The sequence below is a fragment of the Macaca thibetana genome, chromosome 1 (genome assembly GCF_024542745.1).
Source record: "Macaca thibetana thibetana isolate TM-01 chromosome 1, ASM2454274v1, whole genome shotgun sequence".
Lineage (NCBI taxonomy): Eukaryota > Metazoa > Chordata > Mammalia > Primates > Cercopithecidae > Macaca > Macaca thibetana.
In genome coordinates, this window is record NC_065578.1 from 133661442 (window position 1) to 133682275 (window position 20834).

At 52.1% G+C, this 20834-nt stretch overlaps 1 protein-coding gene across 1 annotated transcript; it reads right to left on the reverse strand.

Moving 5' to 3' along the window:
* Window positions 1-460: 460 nt before the first annotated feature.
* NECTIN4 (nectin cell adhesion molecule 4) lies at window positions 461-19802 on the reverse strand. Its single transcript, XM_050760005.1, has 9 exons — window positions 19461-19802; window positions 9761-10120; window positions 6937-7227; window positions 5499-5619; window positions 4067-4215; window positions 3674-3830; window positions 3177-3252; window positions 2684-2758; window positions 461-2333 (listed from the first exon to the last, which is right to left on the reverse strand). The coding sequence occupies exons 1-9, from the start codon at window positions 19537-19539 to the stop codon at window positions 2109-2111; spliced, it is 1533 nt and encodes a 510-aa protein (XP_050615962.1). The 5' UTR covers window positions 19540-19802; the 3' UTR covers window positions 461-2108.
* Window positions 19803-20834: the final 1032 nt, after the last annotated feature.

The following is a 20834-nucleotide window of genomic DNA, read 5'->3' on the forward strand; positions in this document are numbered from 1 at the left end:
CAGGTGAAACCCCGTCTCTACTAAAAATACAAAAATTAACTGAGCGTGGTGGCAGGTGCCTGTAATCCCAGCTACTCGGGAGGCTGAGGTGAGAGAATTGCTTGAACCTGGGAGTCGGAGGTTGCAGTGAGCCAAGATCGTGCCACTGCACTCCAGCCTGGGCAACAAAGTAAGACTTCATCTCAAAAAAAAAAAAAAAAAAAAAAAAAAAAATGGAATTTAAAACACTTTGCAAACTAAGGCACTGGCCATGCTCGAAAGGGTTCTTAGCTCCACTCTCCCACCTGGGGACTCTCAGAGATGGCCAAAGGCCTTGTGGAAGCCAATTCTTTTCCTATCCCTCCCAGCTACAGGCATCCTAAGTCCTCCCCTACTTGGGACTACCAGAAGGATGGTACCAAGACAGAGAGTATGTGACTCAGAGCTTACACAGTTCAAGGGGCAAGACAGGAACCAGACAGAACAAGTTTTGTCTGTTTATTTAAAAACAGAATATCATTTTATGTACAAATATGCACATATTTACATACAATGTACATATTAGGATCTTAGATCTTCAGGCTCCACATTCAAAGTCCTAGGCTGGCTGGGGAATGAAGGATGGGAGCCTTTCCTTTATGCCAGAAATCCAGCAGATTTCAGACTAAGAAGAGTTTGGGTACTAAATCTAGGTATTCTGGCTGAGTGTATCTGGGTGTGCCAGCTAAAAATAAACCTCATGGAACTCCAGCCCCCACCCAGAGAAACATCCAGAAGAGCCTTGAATTAGTGATCCAACACCCAGAGGGAAAGGCGACATTCTCACCCCTAGCACCTCCTTCACCTCACCTGAACTCCTACTCTCTCAGTCTGTAATCACTGCTCTCTCTCTCCCCAACACCACCATTGAACAGGAGCCCTTGTCACCAAGTCCAAGCAACTCCCCAAGGTATCACAAACAACTGTGGATGCAACTTCACCTTACCCAGTAACCACTAGGCTCACATCCCTAATTCCAGACTCCACCAGCTCTCAGGTGCCCTCCCAAGGGGTTGTCTGCATGAAGATGCCTTGGAAGGAGCCCCTTTCACAATCACAGGAATTAACCCCCTGGTGTTGGGGGGGCCTCACTTTAAGCAATCCCAGTAGTAAGCATTGGATAAATCTAAAGCCTTTCTTTAATTTTTCTTCTCTTAGTAAAGGATTCAAAGCAGGCACAGTGGTATACACCTAAAGTCCCAGCTACTAGGGAGGCTGAGGCAGGAGGATTGCTTGAGCCCAGGAGTTCAAGGCCAGCCTGAGCAACATAGTGATACCCCATCTCTAAAAAATAAAAATAAAAATAAAAATAAATAAAAAATACAACTGATGGAAAGGGCAAGAAAAAAAAAGAAAAAAATTAAAAATGATTCGGAGCAGTATTCCTGCAAGAAGCTCCCGGCGCATGTTTATTTACAGAAAATATGTACATGCAGCAGGCCCAGAGGCCACCAGAGGGCAGAGGGCTTCTGTAACAGTTCAAGCCTCTGGCTGCCCCCGGGACTGGCTGCTTCACACTTGCCCCCATGGCTCCCAAGTGGTAGGAGACAGGTTCCCTCACACCGGAGGCAGATTTCAGGTCCAGCTATGCCCGCACACCTGGGTCTGATCCACAGTCTCCACCTCTCACCTCCAACCTCTGCATCATTAATACTGCTCTGGGGTCTGAGAAAATACCTGCTTTTTCAGGCAGAGGTCACACACAGCCACACGACACACATGCCAAACCCTGACAGTGTTGCCCACGCAGCCACTCAAATCCTGTGGCACATACACCATAGTTCACTTGACTCTGATATGATAGCACAATATACACCACGGACACAGTCACCCCTCCACACACACACAGTCAGTGAACACTCACACAGGCACACATGCACACACACAGTGACCTGCATGCATTTTGGGAGAGATTCAATCAGTGGAGCCCTCCCGATGAACAGAAGGGTTGGAGGTAAAGGTCGAGCAGTCAGTGGGATGGGGAGCATCTTCTGCAAGAAATGGGGGTGTTTAAGGAAGCCCCCAAGATGAGCTAAAATCTCCCATGTCAACAGAAGGAGCCAGGCCTAGGGAAGGGAGGCAGGCCTGGGTCAGACCAGGTGTCCCCGCCCATTGATGTAGATGCCATTGCCTGTGGGCTTGGCCCGTAGGGTCCCATTCTCCTGAACAAAATGGTTCATGGCCTGTTTGATGCCTTCATCCTGATCTTCCTCCTCCTCGGTCCGCCCAGAGCCTGGAGACAGCAGTTCAGTCTGTGTTTCGATCTCCCTCACCGTGGTCAGCGTGGAGTAACTGCGGCCCTCAGGCTCTTCACTCTGGAGACCAAGGGCAGAGGGCAAGTCAGGAACCAAAGCAGGGTGGCTGGACATGCTGGGGCACAGCTGGGGCACACCTGGGTCATGGTGGGATCAGAGGCCAGGCACAAGCAGGGGTAACGGTTGCCTCAGAAGCATAGGGGCCCAGAGATCGGGGACCAGGAACAAGTGTTAGGCATGGGGAGGGGGAGACGGGAGAACAAAGATGTAGCAGAGATGCGGTGCTGGGCTGCATGAGCCAGGGCTAAGGCGAGAGGGACTGGTAAGTGGGCTGCTGACGCACCATATCTGGGACCAGGACAGGGGCCCGAGGAGAGTGGTGGGGACACCGGTGGGGCCGGGGGCCTCACCATCACAGAGCAGCTACTGTTGTCCTTGAGACTATCAGGGTGGCCCTCGGCTCTCAGCCCTACACTCTCCTCCGGCTGCAGGGCCCAGACATGGGGGAGTTAGAACAGGGCTCAGCCTCCTCCCCTCAGCCTCTTCCCCTCTTGTCCTCCACCAGCCTCCTCCCTACTCACCTGTCCCCCAACCCAACAGGTCCATTCTCTTGGAAACAAACATCCTCATTTCCCCACTGCCACCCCAAACCCACCCTGGAAGCAGAACTGATGGTGGCTTCCCAGAGAAGGCCCTAGGCCAATGCTGAAGGGAGCCTTCTGGAGCAGCCCTAGCAGACCCAAAGCAACTACACCCTCTCAACTCTACCCTAGCCAGCCCCAGCTGTGAGTCAGTGGCTGACCCAGCAGAGAGCTGTGCGCCTGGTCTGCAGAGAGGCCCAGGCACAAGCAGACCCCAATGTGACCACACTCCTGCATGCATGCACCCGGCCTTGGCACACACCTGGCTCCTGGGGTCCGAGTGATGGGAATGCAGCCTCCGGATGGAGTTCTCCCTGGTCAGGGTCAGCTCCTCCTCACTGGGAAAGACACACCCTTGTCAGGAGCTGAGGGTAGCGGCAGCCTTCCAAGGTGAGCCTATCCTGGCTGAGCCTAGTGAGATAGGCCTGGAGGGTGTGGGTGCCGTGCTGGCCCTGCAAGTGTGAGTGTGTGGCTGCAGATGGCAGTGCAGCTGAAGAGCATGTGTGTGCTGTGTGCGTGTGCATACTTGGCGACACCCAGGCACATGGATCTGACCCTCACTAAGGTGGAAGGATTGAGTGCTCCATCTGTGCTCCAGACCCTTAGCTCCTCCTCAGCCCTAGAAAGACCCTGCCCACCTCTAGTCTGAAACTCCTCAGTTTTCAGGCCACCCAGTCTCCTCGGTCCTGGCCCACCTCCTGCTATCCTCTTCTTTGTTCTCAGCTTAGTTCTACCCACCCAGGAGTGCCCAGTACTCACTATTTCTGGGTCATCTGCTGGGCCTTGCGCCGATGGTATCGGGACATGAGCACCACCACCACCACCAGAAGGCAGAACAAGAGTGCGGCGATCACACCCACCACCACCACCGAGGCTGACACTAGGTCCACCTGCTTCCCAGAGTCTTCCTGGGGGTCTGCTGGAGACAGGCCACTGTCTGAGGTGGAAGCCTGCAGCCACAACCCACCCCAGACCTCACAGCTCCCCTACAAAACATCTAAAACCACACCTCAGTTTGACTCTCTGCAAAAGACACACAGTCCAGCCCCCACTGAATAAACACTTGCCCAATTCACTGTCTCTGTCTTGCTTCCCGCTGCCCCCACCAAGCCCTTGGCCCAGGTCCCTTGTTTCTTCTGCCCCGGTGCTTACCAAGAACATCCACAGTGACCTGAGAATCCCTCGAGGAGAACTCATTGCTGACATGGCAGACGTAGATGCCACTGTGCTCAGTGGTCAGTGGGGGAAAGCCCAAAGTGTCCCCATCCACTCGTACCCCACTGGGCAGAGGCCCATCCAGCCTGGAAGACAGGGAAGCTGAAGGGTGCCAGCCCGGAAGGGCTGAAGCCACCATCACCCAACGTGTCCAGACAGCTCTCCACCCTCCACCCCCATGACGTCACCCAGAGCCGCCGGCTGTTCCCACGGTGTCCCTCCCTCCACCAGGCAGGTCTAGGCAGAAGTCCTTTCTCCCTGCTGCCCAGCCTGACCTGGGCACCCCCTACACACACCCGGGGAAGATCCACACGTGTGCCATCCCACATGCTTCCACAGGCATCACGTCATCCAACACTGGGTACCAGGTACACATGTTATAAAGTCCACCCAACAGGACACTCCACTCCTAGCTGGGTGTAGAGGTAATTGGAAAATGTGACTGCCTGCTCCAACACCCGTGATGTTGCATGGCAGGATACATGAACATAGCCCCAGGCACAAGGCCACATGCATCGTTCATATGCTTACATGTGAGAACATGCCCGTCATGGGCTCACACACATGTGTACCCAACCTCTCCCTGACTCTCTAGATATTTCAGACCTTGGAAAAAGGCCAAGGATGCCTTGAGGGAACTGGACGTAGTGGGTGTTTTCGAGGTGCCGGCAATATTGTGGTGGTTATAGGAGTGTTGGCTTAACAACTGCAAAAAGACACAGCTGTCTTGTGCACTTTATGCATTCACATAAATATGCAAAATATTAATATCGAAATATTGTGTTATATTTCACAATTTAAAAGTTAGACGAGGCCAGGCATGGTGGCTCACGCCTATAATCCCAGCACTTTGGGAGGCTGAGGCGGGCGGATTACCTGAGGTCAGGAGTTCAAGACCAGTGTGGTCCACATGGTGAAACCCCGACTCTACTAGAAATACAAAAAACTAGCTGGGCATGCTGACGCACACCTGTAATCCCAGCTACTCAGGAGGCTGAGGTAGGAGAACCACGTGAACCCAGGAGGTGGAGGTTGCAGTGAGCCGAGATCGCGCCACTGCACTCCAGCCTGGCAACAGAGCGAGACTCTCTCAAAACAAAAATAAAATAAAAGACAAAAAATTTAAGGGCTTATCCACTTATTCCCTACTAATGACCATGTATCTTAGATTCCCTGGGCAAGCCAATAATATATGGTGACCATGCATATTCTTGTACAATGAGTATAATAATACAAGAGATGTGAACACATATCCCAACTTATTTGGGGGCTCAGAATATATTGTCCCATCCCATAGTGAGTATACCCTGGCCCTGAGAGGGCAGGAACCTAGTCTCAAGTTAGGCCTTCCCCAGGCTCGGGCCCTTACCGTGTCCAGTTGTATGAGGGAGGGGGCTGCCCTTCACTCAAGCACTTGAGCATAGCTCCTTCTCTGCCAACGTGCCACAGATTTTGGTCTTCAAGGCCCCTCACAGAGGCCTCAGCAAGGACTGGAATGGGAGGTGGGAGGAGAAAGAATGGGAATGATGCCTTTGATCATGTGGTACCTCAAAGGGCTCTGTCCCCACCCCACCCTGCCTGAAATACCCTCCCTTGCCCTTCTCCATCCTACTCATCTGCTGCCAAACCTAGCTCAGCCCCACCCTGCTGACAGCTCCTGGCCACACTGTTCCCTCCCCTCTCTAAGCTCAGAGAGTCTATATTGGTTTACCTGTACAATGAGGCCATAAGTCCCTCAAGGTAGTGATCCATCACACATTTTCTGGATGTCCTGTGTTGCCTAGCATAGTGCTAGTCACAGAACAGGTGCTGAATAAATGTTGCCTGATTCTTCAAAAGTGTAACAATCCTACTAGTTCGTTCATTTCTTCAACAAACATTTGTTGAGGACCTACTTTGAGCCAAATGCTGAAAACAGTCTTATCCCCTCCAGAAGCTTGAAATCTAACACTGGGAAAATAGTATCTACCATTTACCAAGCGCCTTCAATGCGCTAAGCACTGTGTGAGTTGCTCTGCGTTCATAATTTCTTTTTTTTTTTTTTTTTTTTTTTTTTTTTTTTTTTTTTTTTTTTTTTGAGACGGAGTCTCGCTCTGTAGCCCGGGCTGGAGTGCAGTGGCCGGATCTCAGCTCACTGCAAGCTCCGCCTCCCAGGTTTAGGCCATTCTCCTGCCTCAGCCTCCCGAGTAGCTGGGACTACAGGCGCCCGCCACCTCGCCTGGCTAGTTTTTTGTTTTTTTTTAGTAGAGACGGGGTTTCACGGTGTTCGCCAGGATAGTCTCGATCTCCTGACCTCGTGATCCGCCCGTCTCGGCCTCCCAAAGTGCTGGGATTACAGGCTTGAGCCACCGCGCCCGGCCTTGCGTTCATAATTTCTAATTCCCGTCAAAACCGTCTAAAGTTGGTATGAGTTATAAATAATTATACTCATTGCTGATAAAGAAAATGAAGCCTAACACAACTGAATAACAGCTGGTAAGTAGAACTAGGGCTTGTCTAAGTTTATCTGTTTCCAAATCCTAAACTAATATTTTAGAAAGTGTTTTCAATTCCATATTTATAGTTGATTCTCCCAACAACCCCGTGAAGCAGGGCAATCTCCTTTCTAAAGATAAGGACACAGAAGCTCAGAGAGGTATCCTCTGGGATTGGGCTCCAGGTCTTCCACATTTGGACTAGTGCTCTCTTACACACTGTAGCCTCCAGGACCCAGGTTGACCAGCCCGGCCTGGCTCAGGGACCTATGGCGTCCCACCAATCTGCTCAGAACCCCTTGGGCCTCCCTATCCAAGCATCCAAGTACTTACAGGACACGTGGAGGATGTGGGTGATCCTTTGGTCCTGTAGCAAGCCAGGATGGGACACCACACAAGTCAGTGGCTGCCCATTCATGCTGCGGCTAGGCACCAGGTGGAACTCTGAGGTGACAGCGGCAGAGCGGGAGTGCTTGAAGGAACGGCTGGACGTTGTGCCTTTGACCTCTGTGTCCCAGGTCACGCTGGGGGCTGGGCTGCCCTCAGCTGTGCAGGAGGCCGCCAGGGTCAGGCCCTGGCCCTCTTCTAGTGCTGGCCCAGGATTCAGTGAGGGCAGGGGAGGCACTGAAAATGGGGAAAGGCAGGGGTCACAGGTCTGCACAACCCCTGTTAGGAGGCCCCCACTCATCGCATTTCAGTCTTGTGCAAGTACAAACTTTCAGGCCCCCGGGCCGGGCACGGTGGCTCACACCTGTAATCCCAGCACTTTGGGAGGCCGAGGCAGGCGGATCACGAGGTCAGGAGTTCGAGACCAGCCTGGCCAATATAGTGAAACCCTGTCTCTACTAAAAATATAAAAAATTGGCCGGGTAGGCCGGGCGCGGTGGCTCAAGCCTGTAATCCTAGCACTTTGGGAGGCCGAGACGGGCGGATCACAAGGTCAGCAGATCGAGACCATCCTGGTTAACACGGTGAAACCCTGTCTCTACTAAAAAATACAAAAAACTAGCCGGGCGAGGTGGCAGGCGCCTGTAGTCCCAGCTACTCGGGAGGCTGAGCCAGGAGAATGGCGTAAACCCGGGAGGCAGAGCTTGCAGTGAGCTGAGATCTGGCCACTGCACTCCAGCCTGGGCGACAGAGCTAGACTCCGTCTCAAAAAAAAAAAAAAAAAAAAAATTGGCCGGGCGTTGTGGCGGGTGCCTGTTATCCCAGCTACTCGAGAGGCTGAGGCAGGAGAATCGCTTGAACACGGGAGGTGGAGGTTGCAGTGAGCCGAGATCCGGCCACTGCACTCCAGCTTGGGCGACAGAGTGAGACTCCGCCTCAAAAAAACAACAAAAAATACCACAAAACAAGTTTCAGGTCCCCTTTCCTTCTCTTACTTCATGGAGACACAGATGAATGGGAGAAATTGAGGTGACTTTGTATCCTTCCCTACTGTGTGAATTTTTTACAATGAACATAGGTCATTTTAAAAAATAAAAATAATGAAGTAATTAAAAAACTAACCAGATATCATCTACATAATAATAATAACCACCTCCTAGTAAGCACTTACTATGTGTCAACTATTATGCTAAATATTTTATAAATGTTATCTCAAATTCTGTCAACAAACAGTGAGTTAGGTATTATTATCTCTATTTTCCAGATGAGGAAACCAAAGCACAAGGAAGTTAAGTGACTGCCCCAAGTCATCAGCTATTAGGTGACAAAGCCTAGATTTACACTTAGTTTTTTTTTTTTACTCCAAGGCTGATGTTATTAACTTATATGTGAATAAAGGGGAACTATAAAAACCTTTATTGTATTTATTTATTTATTTATATTTATTTATTTACTTTTGAGACTGAGTCTCCCTCTACCGCCCAGGCTGGAGTGCAGTTCCACAATCTCAGCTCACTGCAATCTCCGCCTCCTGGGTTCAAGTGATTCTCCACCTCAGCCTCCTGAGTAGCTGGGATTACAGGCACGAGCCACCACGCCTGGCTAGTTTTTGTATTTTTAGTAGAGATGGGGTTTCATCATGTTGGCCAGGCTGGTCTCGAACTCCTGACCTCAGGTGATCTGCCCACCTCAGCCTCCCAAAGTGCTGGGATTACAGTGTGTGAGTCACCTCACCCAGCAAAAAAACCTTTATTTTTATCTTCAAAATATTAACACAGAATGGAAAAGACTTGACCATAAGTCCAGAGTTGACCACAAGTGCCCGCAATATAAAGTGATGATTTAAAAAGTGATTGTGGCCAGGCGCGGTGGCTCACGCCTGTAATCCCAGCACCTTGGGAGGCCAAGACAAGCGAATCACGAGGTAAGGATATCGAGACCATCCTGGTTTACACGATGAAACCTCGTCTCTACTAAAAATACAAAAAAAATTAGCTGGTCGTGGTGGCGGCGCCTGTAGTCCCAGCTACTTGGGAGGCCGAGGCAGGAGAATGGCGTGAACACGGGAGGCGGAGCTTGCAGTGAGCCGAGATCGCGCCACTGCACTCCAGCCTGGGCGGCAGAGCGAGACTTCGTCCGAAAAAAATTAAATTAAATTAAATTAAAAATTTTAAAAAGTGATTGTGATCTCAGACCACATTCACTGAAGGTCCATATCAAGGAAGGTATTAGCCCCACTGACCGCGTATGGCCACACCATAGCTGGGCCTGTGTCCACACTCAGGACCCACATTGTAAAAAAAAAAAAAAAAAAAAAAAAAAAAAAAAAAAAAAACATGGAGCACAGGATGGTGAGAGAGGCTTTGAAACTGTCTTTGGTGGAACTGTGTCAGGAACCAGTAAGTTTAGCTTGGAGAAGAGTAGATTTGGGTGGGGCATGACAAAGGGCCTCTGCTTTTGGAAAGGTTGTTGTGCAGAAAAGAGAATAAACCGTGCCATATTGCCACAGGGCAAAAGTAACAGAGGGAGTTTCATGTCGTCGGAAGGAAGAACTTCCTAATAAATGGAATCTTCCCCAGCTTTTGGGGTTACTTGGAGAGAATTTCTGGATTGGGTACAAGGATAGCTAGCTGGATGAAGCTCCCTCACCTGAACAGGACCCTACATTTTATTCCTGTTCTACTTCTGCCCCATTCATCTCTGCAATTCCAATCTCTGCTTCCCCCTGCATCCACAGCAGCTCAGACCATCCCCAGAGAGCCCCACTTACCCAGCACTCGCAGCCGCAGCCGCGCCTGGAAGCTGCCGGCGGGGAAGGTGCTAACCCGGCACTCGTACTCGCCCTCGTCCGCCTGCACTGCGTTGCGCAGGAGCACCGAGCCGTCCAGGGGATTGCGTGGAGGCGGCGGCTGCTCCACGCGGCCCTCGTAAGCCGGGCTCACATGAAGCCCGTATTTGGAGTGCAGTAGCGCTAGTTCCTGGGCGCCTTCGCCCGCGTCCGCCCGAGCCCATGCCACTTGCCCCACTTGCTCGCCGGAGTCCCCTCTGTAGAAGCAGGGCAATTTTGCGTCCTGGCCCAGCACCACAGTTACCACGTCTGAGGTCTCCAGCTCACCCGCGGGGCACTGGCCTGCAGGGGGCAGACAGGGACAACCACGATTAAGGGTGCTGCCAGAGCTGGGGGAACGCATTCATAATGATAATGATAGCAAAGGTGGCCGGAACTCCTGAAGCATTTTGTGCTTGCAAAGCACATTCAGTTCATTACCTTATTAAATCTACAAAACATTCCCAAGAGGTAGGTGTTATTATCACCATTTAACAGATGAGGAAACTGAGACCCAGAGAGAGGAAGTGGCTTGCCTAAGGCCACACAGACGATTTATGGAAGACTCACACCCTCTTGCAGCCTAGGATTGTATCCTGAGCAGTTGCAAGGTGGGAGGTTGTAACAGAACAGGAGACCCAGCCTCTGCCCTCAGGGAGCTCACAGTCATCAGGGAGGTGGAATTCATGCACAAAGAAACAGGGAAAGCCATGAACAAACTTTCAGAGGAGGTTCAACCCACCAACCAGGAAAAAGTGGATAGTTTCAGAAAGTGTGGCCGGGAGCCACGGCAAGAATCCAAAACTGTTGGTGTCTGGAATGGGTCACATAGGGTAGGAAGGGTCTAATTCAGTAGGCCCTTTGGAACATTCTTTTCATGGCTTGAAGATGAGAGACCTGGATTCCCATAGCTCAGGAAGTGTTCCATGTGGGAGGAAAGGCATGAACCAAGGCTCAGAGGCAGGAATGAGCAAGCCACTAAAGACAGAAAGGGCCCAGGTCAGAGGCCCAGAGAGATGAGATCAGAGCAGGCACACAGCAACGGGGTCAGAATTGTAAGCCAGAATCAGAGGACAAGGGACAAAGGGCTAGGACAAAGGGCTAGTATTCTGCATATTAATGAAACCCTCAGGAATTCTGGAATCAGAACTATCCATCATGTTACCTTATCTGCAAGTAAGGATCCACTCCTTGCTCTCATGGGACTTGAGGTCTGCTCAGGAGCAAGAGATACATATGGAGACACATATGGAAACATGTGATGATGGTTTCTGATTTAGTGCTCAGGGGTGTGTTATAGGCCAACTGTGGGATGGGGCAATCACTATGGGACTGAATCATTTGGGAGGGCCCCATGCATGAGTTGGGTAGGATTAGGAGGCAGAGAGGCCTAGAAAGGCATACAAAGTCAGGGACCACGGTGAGCAAACACCAAGGAGATGGAGAAGGTGGCTTGTTCAGGAAGCAAAGAGGAGAGGACTCAGCCTAATACAGGGTGTGTGTGTTGAGCAGGAGTGGAAAATATGGTTGGGGCAGGGTGGGGCCAAATCACCGGGGAACTTCCATACGAGCAAAGGAATTCAGACTTGGTCAAGAGGAAATGGGGAGTCACTGAAGGTTCCTTAGCAAGGGAGTGCCATGAGCAAGTGGTGAGGGGCAGTCACTGAAGGCTGCAGCTGCAGCCTGGGCGCAGTAGTGCTAGGAGGGGATAGGAGGGGACAGTTCCAGGGGGAGATTTGACAGGGATTTGGTCACTGACCAGAAAGAAAGATGAAGGAGAGGACAGACTCAAAGACAGCTCCTAAATTTCTAGGATGAGTAACTTATGAGGGAGACAGGGCCTGAGGATGTTCATTGTTGGGAAGAAATAAATTTGGAGTCATGGAATCAAAAGTGAAATATGGGGATTGGGGCCTGGGAGCAGAGCAAAGGAACATGCTGGGATGGCAAGAGCTCCTTGCTTTGGAATGCATGCCCCAGCAATCCCCAACAGTGTGTTGTCCCTGCCTCTGCCCAGCAAGCCACACACCTTGTTGTTCCTCACCTCTGCTCACACAATACCCCCTGCCTGGAATGCCCTCCTCCCTATGTCTGGTAGCGCCTACTCATCATTTAAGACTCTGCTTAGGCATCATTTCCTCCAGGAGTCCTCCCTCCTCCCACCCCCACCTCAGGCAGCATTAGGTGCCCTTCCTCTGTTCTCCTCATCACCCTGCTTTCACTCCTGTCACAGCACTTTATCCCTGTTTTCTGGGCCTCATGTCACATATGGAACCATTGTTTCCGATTTAGTGCTCAGTGGTATGTGGGTTCCATCAACATTTATTGACCGACTGAATGAATGAACAGGTGAATTAATAAATGAGAGAGACAGAAGAAAAGTGTAGAATGAGGAGGAACAGGCTGGGCAGAGTGGCTCACACCTTTAATCCCAGCACTTTGGGAAGCCGAGGCAGGCAGATCACCCAAGCTCAGGAGTTTGAGACCAGCCTGGCCAACATGGTAAAACCCCATCTCTACTAAAAATACAAAAATTAGCCGGGCGTGGTGGTGGGCGCCTGTAGTCCCAGCTACTCGGGAGGCTGAGGCAGGAGAATTGGTGAACCCAGCAGGTGGAAGTTGCAGTGAGCTAATCATTCCACTGCACTCCAGCTTGGGCAACAAAGTGAGATGCTGTACCAAAAAAAAAAGAAAAAGATAAAAAACAAGAATAAGGAGGAACAAGCATTGGGCTGGCCAGGGAGGAACACTACATGGTAACCCTGGGGCGGAGGCAGGATAGGCTGGGCTAGCTAGCTAATTGGGTTCACTGGCAAAGGGAGCACCTCCAGACTGGACAGAGGAAAAAAATAGGAATGGAAGGAGGCAGGCATGAAGGGCGGAAATGAAGCTCCACTAGAATGGATCAGAGGGTTTTAGTGAGGCAGCACATAGAGCACAGGAAGGGGTTCCTGTGGCGCTGCTACCAGGAGAGGGAAGAAGGATGCTGTTGGGTGCTAAGAGGTCCCAGATGGGACAGGATAGACCTGCAGGGCCAGATACCAGGGCCCTGACCTGCCTAAGCTAATGTTGGTCCCACCCAGCCCAGCCTGGGAGTCCAGCTAACCACCCGCACCCATCCCAGGCTTCTTCTCCTCCTGGCACTGGAAAGAACAGGGCTGCCAAGGAAGGGCTGCGAGTGAGCTTGGGTAGGGATCTCCAGCACAACATATCCTCTGCTTCAAACGCTGTTGTCTGTGAAGGTCACAGGGATCCCAAGACCTGCCCCACTGGGATACTCAAACCTTTCTAAAGGCTATTTCTGAAACAACATCAGATGGCATATTTTCCAACCCTATTCCTATACTAGTCAACCACCTGCTGCCTCCCCACCACTAATCACCTATATTTCCCTAGGAAAATACAATACCTTCTTAGGGTACAGCAGGCATTAGATATCCAGCGCATGCCTGAATCTCAATCCTCCATGTTCTCACCTGTGAGTCGATGATCCCCACCCCTAGGGGACAAACTGAAGCTTCTCAGACCGAGGAACCCAGTAAAACAGGAAATTCCTTTCTGGGTATCTCCCACAGATCCTCATTGTTCTAAATCCACTATTTAGTAGGAACATCTCAGCCTGAGGCAACACCCTCCTCCAGTTGCATACCCCTCTACCACCCTAGGGTACAAGAGAAGAGAAAATAGAATTTGAGCCCTAGAATCCCTGTCCTTGGCTAAACAGACCCAGGAGTCCAGGCTTCCAGGCCAGGGCAGGCCAGGACTGCCTCCTCCTTCTCTCCTCCACCCAGTGTCAGCCTGGCGTCAGCATGATGATGTCATCAGACCAAAGGAGACACATTGCCTGCCTGGTGAGGTCACCTTGCGGGCAGGTGATAGCCAGGCCAGGCCAAGCCCACAGACCCTTCTGTTGCAAATTGTTTGCTGAGGCTGGTGGACTGGGGCTGGTTGGACACTCCTCCCTCTGACCCTCCCACCCCTCCTCCCTGGAGCACCAGGACGCTGGTCAGGAGCCTTGGTGACTCAGAAGCTGCTGCACAGCAGCAAGCCTAGCCACAGCCACCACCACCTTGCGCAAGGGAGAGAACAGGCCCAACTGGCCAGACGGGATCCCTGCCCTTGGCCTCCCCCACCCTGGCCAGGCCCCCACGGGCCTCTTTGGAGCCCAGCCCTTTGTGTACCCCGCCCGCTCCCAGACAGGCCCTCCGTTCCAGGTTTGGGCTGGCTGTTCCCCACCCTATGCCTGGGTCTCAACTTTCCTTTCTATGTGAGCCTGGCCTCTGATCTCAGGAAGGGAAACTGAGGCTGGCACTTGCTGATACCCAGCCATCAAGAGCATCTTTAAGGAAGTAGGTTTTCTTTATGAGGGGCCTTTCTCCATCAGGATCCCCTGCTGGGACTTACAGGTGTGAATGTAGGGGTACTAGAGATGGGTGTCTGAGAAGGAGGGAGTAGGTATGAGTTTTTTGTATATGGGAGCTGTGGCTGAGGGCCTGGTCTGTCTTAGTGCTGGTTCAAAAGCATGTGAGGCTATCTCCTTGCATCAACTGGTGGGTGTTTGGCACATATATGTGTTCATGTCTTATCTTAGGGGCATATATGTACTTACTTGTCTGTGTCCAGAGGGAAGAGCTATGTACCGGTATGTGTGAACGTGTGTGCACACACGATTCCGTGTGCGTGTCACACCCTCTGTATGCATGGAGTGCATTCTTGTCTCGTGGAACTCTGCACACATAGTAAATATTTTGCTGTCGGTTTATCTTGGCTTCCGCATGTCTCTCTGTCTCAGCTGCCCTTGGTCAGTGGTATGTAGCTCTGAGCCTTTGCCTCTGCATCCTGCCTGGAATGTCACCCCCAGCATCCCTCCCCATCTCACCCCAAGACTTGAGGACAGATTCATCTCAGGCTCAAGGTGGAAGTGCCTAGAGATGAGGTCACTGTCCCTCCAGGTGATGGGAACTTGCCATTAAGGACTCCCCAGCAGAACAAAACAAACGTTCCCTTTCCCCTTGCTCCTCAGGTTCCTACTAAAAGGACTCCCACATTTCTCACCACTACCCCCAGCCACTCCCCTGGGTCCCTCAGCAGCTCTGGCCCCCGAAGGAGGCCTCTCCCTGGAAATCTCTGTCAGGGTTCTGCTGCTGCCACTACCAGAAAAACCAGCTCTGGTTCCAGACCTGGGTAAGGGTTGTCTGGTGTGGGTTTGTAGGGAGTGAGGGGAATCCTGCCTGGGGCTAGGGGGAGGGGTCCAGGCTGTCTAGGGTCTCATGCTCCTTTGTTAACTCCTGCCTCCCCTTACAGCAACAACCTCCACCCGAGAGCTGGAGTATGTGGGTGAGTTTAGGGTGAGAAAGGACCTGGGAGGGATGCACCGAAACTCCCCAGACAGGACAGGTGACACAAACAACCCAGCAAACCCCTTTCCATCCACTCTTTTCCCCATAACCTTGGCTTTGGAGTGCTAAGGAACTTTAAAAGCCAGAAGATTCCCTCTCCACCTTCATTCGCCTCCCTCACTTACCCCCCATTGTTCTAAGCCCCCCAGCTTAGTGAGAGCTTCCCAGCCTGGGCAGAACGCCCACCCACAGATTAGTGTCTGGGGAGGGGGGCCACACAATCACAAAGGGAGATGAGAACAATGGGGAGGACAGGCCTTGAGGCAGCCCCGGCTCTGGCCCAGACACAGCTCCCAGCACAGATAAGTCCCCTAAACCCCCCGGAGCCAGAGTCTGAGCCTGGCTGAGTCACCACAACAGCCACACTGTGGGTGGGAGACCCAGGATTCAGCTTCTCCCAAACTCCTGAGATCCTAACCCCTGCTCCACACTGCCCCTCCACCCACCATGGCTTGCTCTGCCCCGTCCCAAATCACAGCCTCAACTCCAGCTCTCAGGACACACCAGATTTAGAGGGAAGGGGGTGGGGGTGGCCAGAAAACTATGAGAAAATCTCCCGAGGCCAGAGGCTGCCTGTTCCAGTGAAAGAGTGACCTCAGCCACCTTCTCCACAGCCTTCGTTCAGGAGGCATGGCAGATGCCTCCTCAGTTCTGAACTTCACCTCTTCTTTTTTTTTTTTTTTTTTTTTTTTTTTTGACACAAAGTCTCACTCTGTCACCCAGGCTGGAGTGTAGTGGTGTGAGTGTAGTGGTGTGATCACGGCTCACTGCAACGTCAGTCTCCTTGGATTCTGGCAATCCTCCCAAGTAGCTGGGACCACAGGTACACCACCATGCCTGGCTAACTTTTGTATTTTTTGTAGAGACGGAGTTTCGCCAGTTGCCCAGGCTGGTCTCAAACTGCTGGGCTCAAGGGATTCACCTGCTTTTGGCCTCCCAAAGTGCTGGGATTACAGGCGTGAGCCACCACGCCTGGCCCCCTCCTCATTTTAGATTCTCTTCCCAAATTTAGACCCTAGACTCCTCTACTCCCTTCCCTTCTGGCTTCATTCCACATATCACCTCCATCGCTTCTCTCTGCCTAGACTTCGGTCAGAGCAAGGGCAAATTTTTGGAGGCCAGAACATCCAATCATTCTCTTCTCACTGGGTTTGTGCCCCAAAGTAGCTAATCCCCATTCACTTTGCCTAGAGAACCCCCAGATCCTGAGGCTGTGGTCCACCTGATGGAATCATGAACTCTAATGTCCTCATCACCATCTCTGTAGCTAGGGTCTTCTTGGCCCAGCCTCCTTAAACACTAGGGTGGGAACAAGGTCACTGAGGTCACAGGGCTTCCCTGGGATTCTCCCAGTTCTCACCACCTCCCTTGCTGGCTTTCCCAGGTTTGGGTAGGTCCTACAGGAAAGGGCCTGCCCCCCTCTGTAAACAGGAGTAGAAAAGTAAGGATGGGCCCCTCCCTTTTGAGGAAACTAACCTGAGACAGAAAGCTGATCCTAACCCCCAGAAGGCAGACCTCAGAATGCAGAGCACCACCACTCACCCTCTGGTCCTGCAGGGCTCCTGAACCCAGACAAAGAGCTAGGGACTAGGATCCTAATGGGGGAAGGGGTGTCTCATGGATTTGGGTCCCTCAGCCCCAGGGCAAGAGATGGGGGAGGGAGAAGGGAGGAGACCTCACCCGGAAACTCAACCCATTAAGGAGAGACAAAGAGCTGTGGTGCTGAGGCGCCTCCCAAGCCTGGGCTCCTTTCCCTGTCAGGGGTGGGGCAGGGCCCTGGGGCTCAGAGCTCTAATGGCCCAGGATTTGGGTGGGGGGTGAATTTGCAGTAGGGCCAGGAAGGCAGTATTCTGGGGAAAGGTACGCTGGTACCCTCTGAGAGATGGGACCAGAACCCCTTTCCTCCTCCTATCTCCACAACTAGATCCAGTGACCTTTCCAACACCGCAGCACCCCACTTCAACCAGGGCTGGAACATCACAGAGTCATCGTATTTGAGCTGGAAGGTCAGTAGAGATGATCTGGTCCTAGCTCTTGGTCTACTGAAGTCTGGTTTCATCGCTGCCCAAGGTTACCAAATAGATTAATAGCGGAAACGGGATCTGGACCCAAGACTCCTGACTTCCCAGTCCAAGGATTTTTTTCAGAGACATGAAACATTCCAGATTCCTGGGGGCCGTTTAAGAGAGTCTATATACAGAAGAGCCAGAATGGGGGTGGTAGTGGAGGTAGGACCATCTGATCCTCAGGCTAGTAGTCTCCAGCCCCCAGAGCAACCTCGGCTCTGTGCAGCGGAGTGCAGCGGAGTGGCCTCCTACCAGCTACCAGCTTCCTGGGGCAATCTGGAGCCAAGCTTCCTCCCTTACTGTCAGGGATTGCATGAGGTCTAACTAGAAGGGGGTCTCCTTTCCCCTTCCCTGGGCTTCTCTTAGTAAGAACAGTTTTGCCATCATGGAAAAGGAAGACAAAAACCATGTGATGCAGTCACCATTGCATCTCCAGCATCTAGTATCCAGGCTGTATCCAGTGTGCATTCAAATGTACTATTCTTCAATGAACTTAGAATCACAACACCAAGACACTAACCCTTGTCATACTCCTAACACTGAGCAGAGATAATCAGGGATTCCAGACATAGTGACCTGGCCTGGGGGGCTGGGAGGGAGCGTGAAAGGGAAGGACTACACTGGCTCTGGGGGCACTGCTGGAAGCTGGGGTTGGGAGAGAGGGATTGGCTCCTCAGTTCAGAGTCAAAGGAAAGAGATGTGTGTGTGTGTGTGTGTGTGTGTGTGCGCGCGTGTGTGTGTGTGTGTGTTAACTCCTAACATTGAGTTATCTTGAAGATCTCACTTGCCTATCTCTCTCAGTTTTTTCATCTGTAAAATGAGAGAGTTGGAGTGGTAATCTCTTTGATCTCTTCCAAGTCCTGAGATGGCATGACTCCACTCTTTAGGTGTGGGTAGATCCCACAGGAAAGTGACTGCTGGTTCCCCGACTCCAGCAACTAGGCTCCACCTTTTTGGCCTAAACAAGTTGAGAAGGATTATCTGGAAAATGGGAATTAAAACACAGGTGGTAGGGGACTGTGAGGAGATGGCAGGGGTAGGAGCTGAGTATCCTACCACTGGAGGCTGAGCCATGACCTATTATAAAATCAGAGTGGGGGCAGCCCATACCTCCACCAATCCACACATCTAGGCCTTATTCCCCTCCTCAAAGCTTCGGCTGGAGATGGAGGTGGGGGAATCACTGCCGGATCTTGCTGGGCGACAGAGGCTCCCTTGCTACTGCTCCTGGGCCCGAGAATCAAACTGTCCTATCCAGATCAGCCCCCATCTTTTGAAGGAGAAAGATTTCTGTTACTCATTACCCTAGGAACAGCCTATGGAATCCCACTGAGTCTCACTGTGCACACACAGGCACACACACTCTCCTGTACTCTGAAGATTATACATTCCTATAATTCATATTTGTTGTATATACATTAGACAGACAGGAGGTGAGGAGTAATACAAGGCATCTAGTTAAGAAAATGGGGGAACAGGAGATGAACAAAAGGGGACCACATCCTATCTAGATGGTTCCCTATCTTAGACCCCCACCCATCTAAACCCCCTTATTACCACCCTGGCACCTAATACTGCGTCCAGGGAAAGGGAGGGGTAAGAGGGACAGGCATTCTCAGTTCTCCTATAGTCCCCAACAGGTGCCCCCGTCCTGGTGCTCTAGAACATCATGGAGAGAAGAGAAGGAAACAGAAATCCCCCATCCACTCTGTGGGCATCAGGCTTCCAGCACCCTGATGACTGCCGAAACCAGCTGAGCCCTGAGTCAGCCCCAGTTCCAGGCAGCTGTTCTAGAGCCCAGGGGGTAGGCCAAGGCACCTCCAGGAAACCCTGGGGTGAAAAGAATCCTCACAAGTCCCATCTCCCTGCCCACCTGCACTGGGTCTCTATTCCCCAAGACAGCTCAGGCCTAGGCAAGGCTTTGGCAGAGGTGTCAGGGATCCCAGACATAGTGACCTGGCCTGGGGGCTGGGAGGAAACACAAAGGGGAAGGGCTATACTGGCTTTTCTGGGGGCACTGCTGGAAGCTGGGGGTGGGAGAGAGAGACTGGCTCCTCAGTTCAGAGTCAAAGGAAGGAGAATGTGTGTGTGCATGCATGTGTCTATGTGTTTGTGCATGTGTGTCAGTGACGGGTTGGGCTCAGAAGCAAGTGTCCTGATGGTTCAGGCAAGTCCTACCTGTAAACGATGCCAGCAGTAGCAGCAGCAGCAGCCAGGCCTCAGGCCCCCACATCTCGGCTCCCAGGGACAGGGGCATGGTTGAAAGGCAGACTGCCCAGCGTTTCTGAAGTTCCACTGAGATCTCCCTGGGAGCCAGCTGCAGACGAATAAGGAACTGACCCAGAAGGCAGGAAGCTGCAGAGTTCTTGCCTCTCGTACTTGGGTCTGTACTGGGGGACCCAGCCCCGGCCCCGTTCTACCCACCCAGCCGTAGCTACCCCCAAGAAGCCGTGATCCGGAGCTCCGAGCTCCCCCAGAGCTGCTTCCCACGCTGTGGCCAACAACGACGGCAGAAACCTGGGAACCTGCTCAGCAGGTCAGAACAGGTGCGTCTCTGGGGGCTGGGCCTGGCACGGAGACTCAGCAGCCACCGCCCCCACGGCCTGGGCTAGCTAATGGGCGCCAGGGAGGGAGGGAAGAAGGAAAGGACCTGGGTGGGGGCAGTGGGGTCCCATCCTCAGCTCCAGGCTTTACCTGCGAGTATGTGGAAGGGGCTGTGAAGGGAGAGGCAAGGGCGGGGGCTAAGGGAGGCCCAGGGTACCAGGGCAGGCCAGGATGAACAGGGGCAAGGCCCTTGTGGGTAGAAAGGAACCCAAGCGTCCCACACCCCAGCTAGCCTTGCTACCTCCTGGGGGCCTTGACAAGTTCCCGGATCTCCCGGAGGGTCTCAGCTTTGGAGCCACAGAATCAGAGAAGGCCGGAACTGAGGAGGAAGGAGTCTGTCAGTGCTGGGCTGTATACTTCATTCTTCAGATGAGAAAACCAAGGCCCAGAGAAGGGGAGGGACTTGCCAGAGGACACACAACTTAGTCTCATGGTTTGCTCAGACACCTCTATCCCTGAGGTAGGGAAGTAGTTCAAAGACCCCTGATAAATAATTTACGTAACTCCTCTAATCCCAACTCCATATGGGAGAAGCCAAGGAAGTGGCCAAGGAATTAGCCCTAGGGGTTCCTGGCTTCCCTATCAGGGCCCTCTCTCAGCTTCAACATCTTGTTACCTGGCCAGGTAACAAGCGCAGCAGCACAACTTGAATGGAGAGAGGTTCCTCTCTAGGCTCTCCATGGTCATTTTACCCAGTGTATTCCTACGTCATTAGACAAGACCACATGTCTGGACTTTGCAAGGACAATCTTAATTTCAACGAGTCCTGTATTCCTATAAGTACACTCATCCTTGTCAGACCACATGTTTCCATTCTGAATGCATAAAAAGTGACCGCCAAGTTACACAAAACCTTACTGGCCTCCCTGGGATAGCCAGAGGAAGAGGCCATATTCTGCGCTCACTGAAAATTTAGTGAAGGGGAGAGGCAAGATCACTTGCAGACTA

Excerpts from the sequence above, each read along its gene's own strand:
- NECTIN4 (XM_050760005.1), bottom strand. The coding sequence starts at position 19,539 with ATGCCCCTGTCCCTGGGAGCCGAGATGTGGGGGCCTGAGGCCTGGCTG. Across the intron at positions 10,121-19,460 it reads ACTGCTGGCATCGTTTACAG|GCCAGTGCCCCGCGGGTGAG; the intron begins GTAGGACTTGCC and ends TGCCCCCTGCAG. Across the intron at positions 3,831-4,066 it reads GGTCACTGTGGATGTTCTTG|ACCCCCAGGAAGACTCTGGG; the intron begins GTAAGCACCGGG and ends TGTCTCCAGCAG.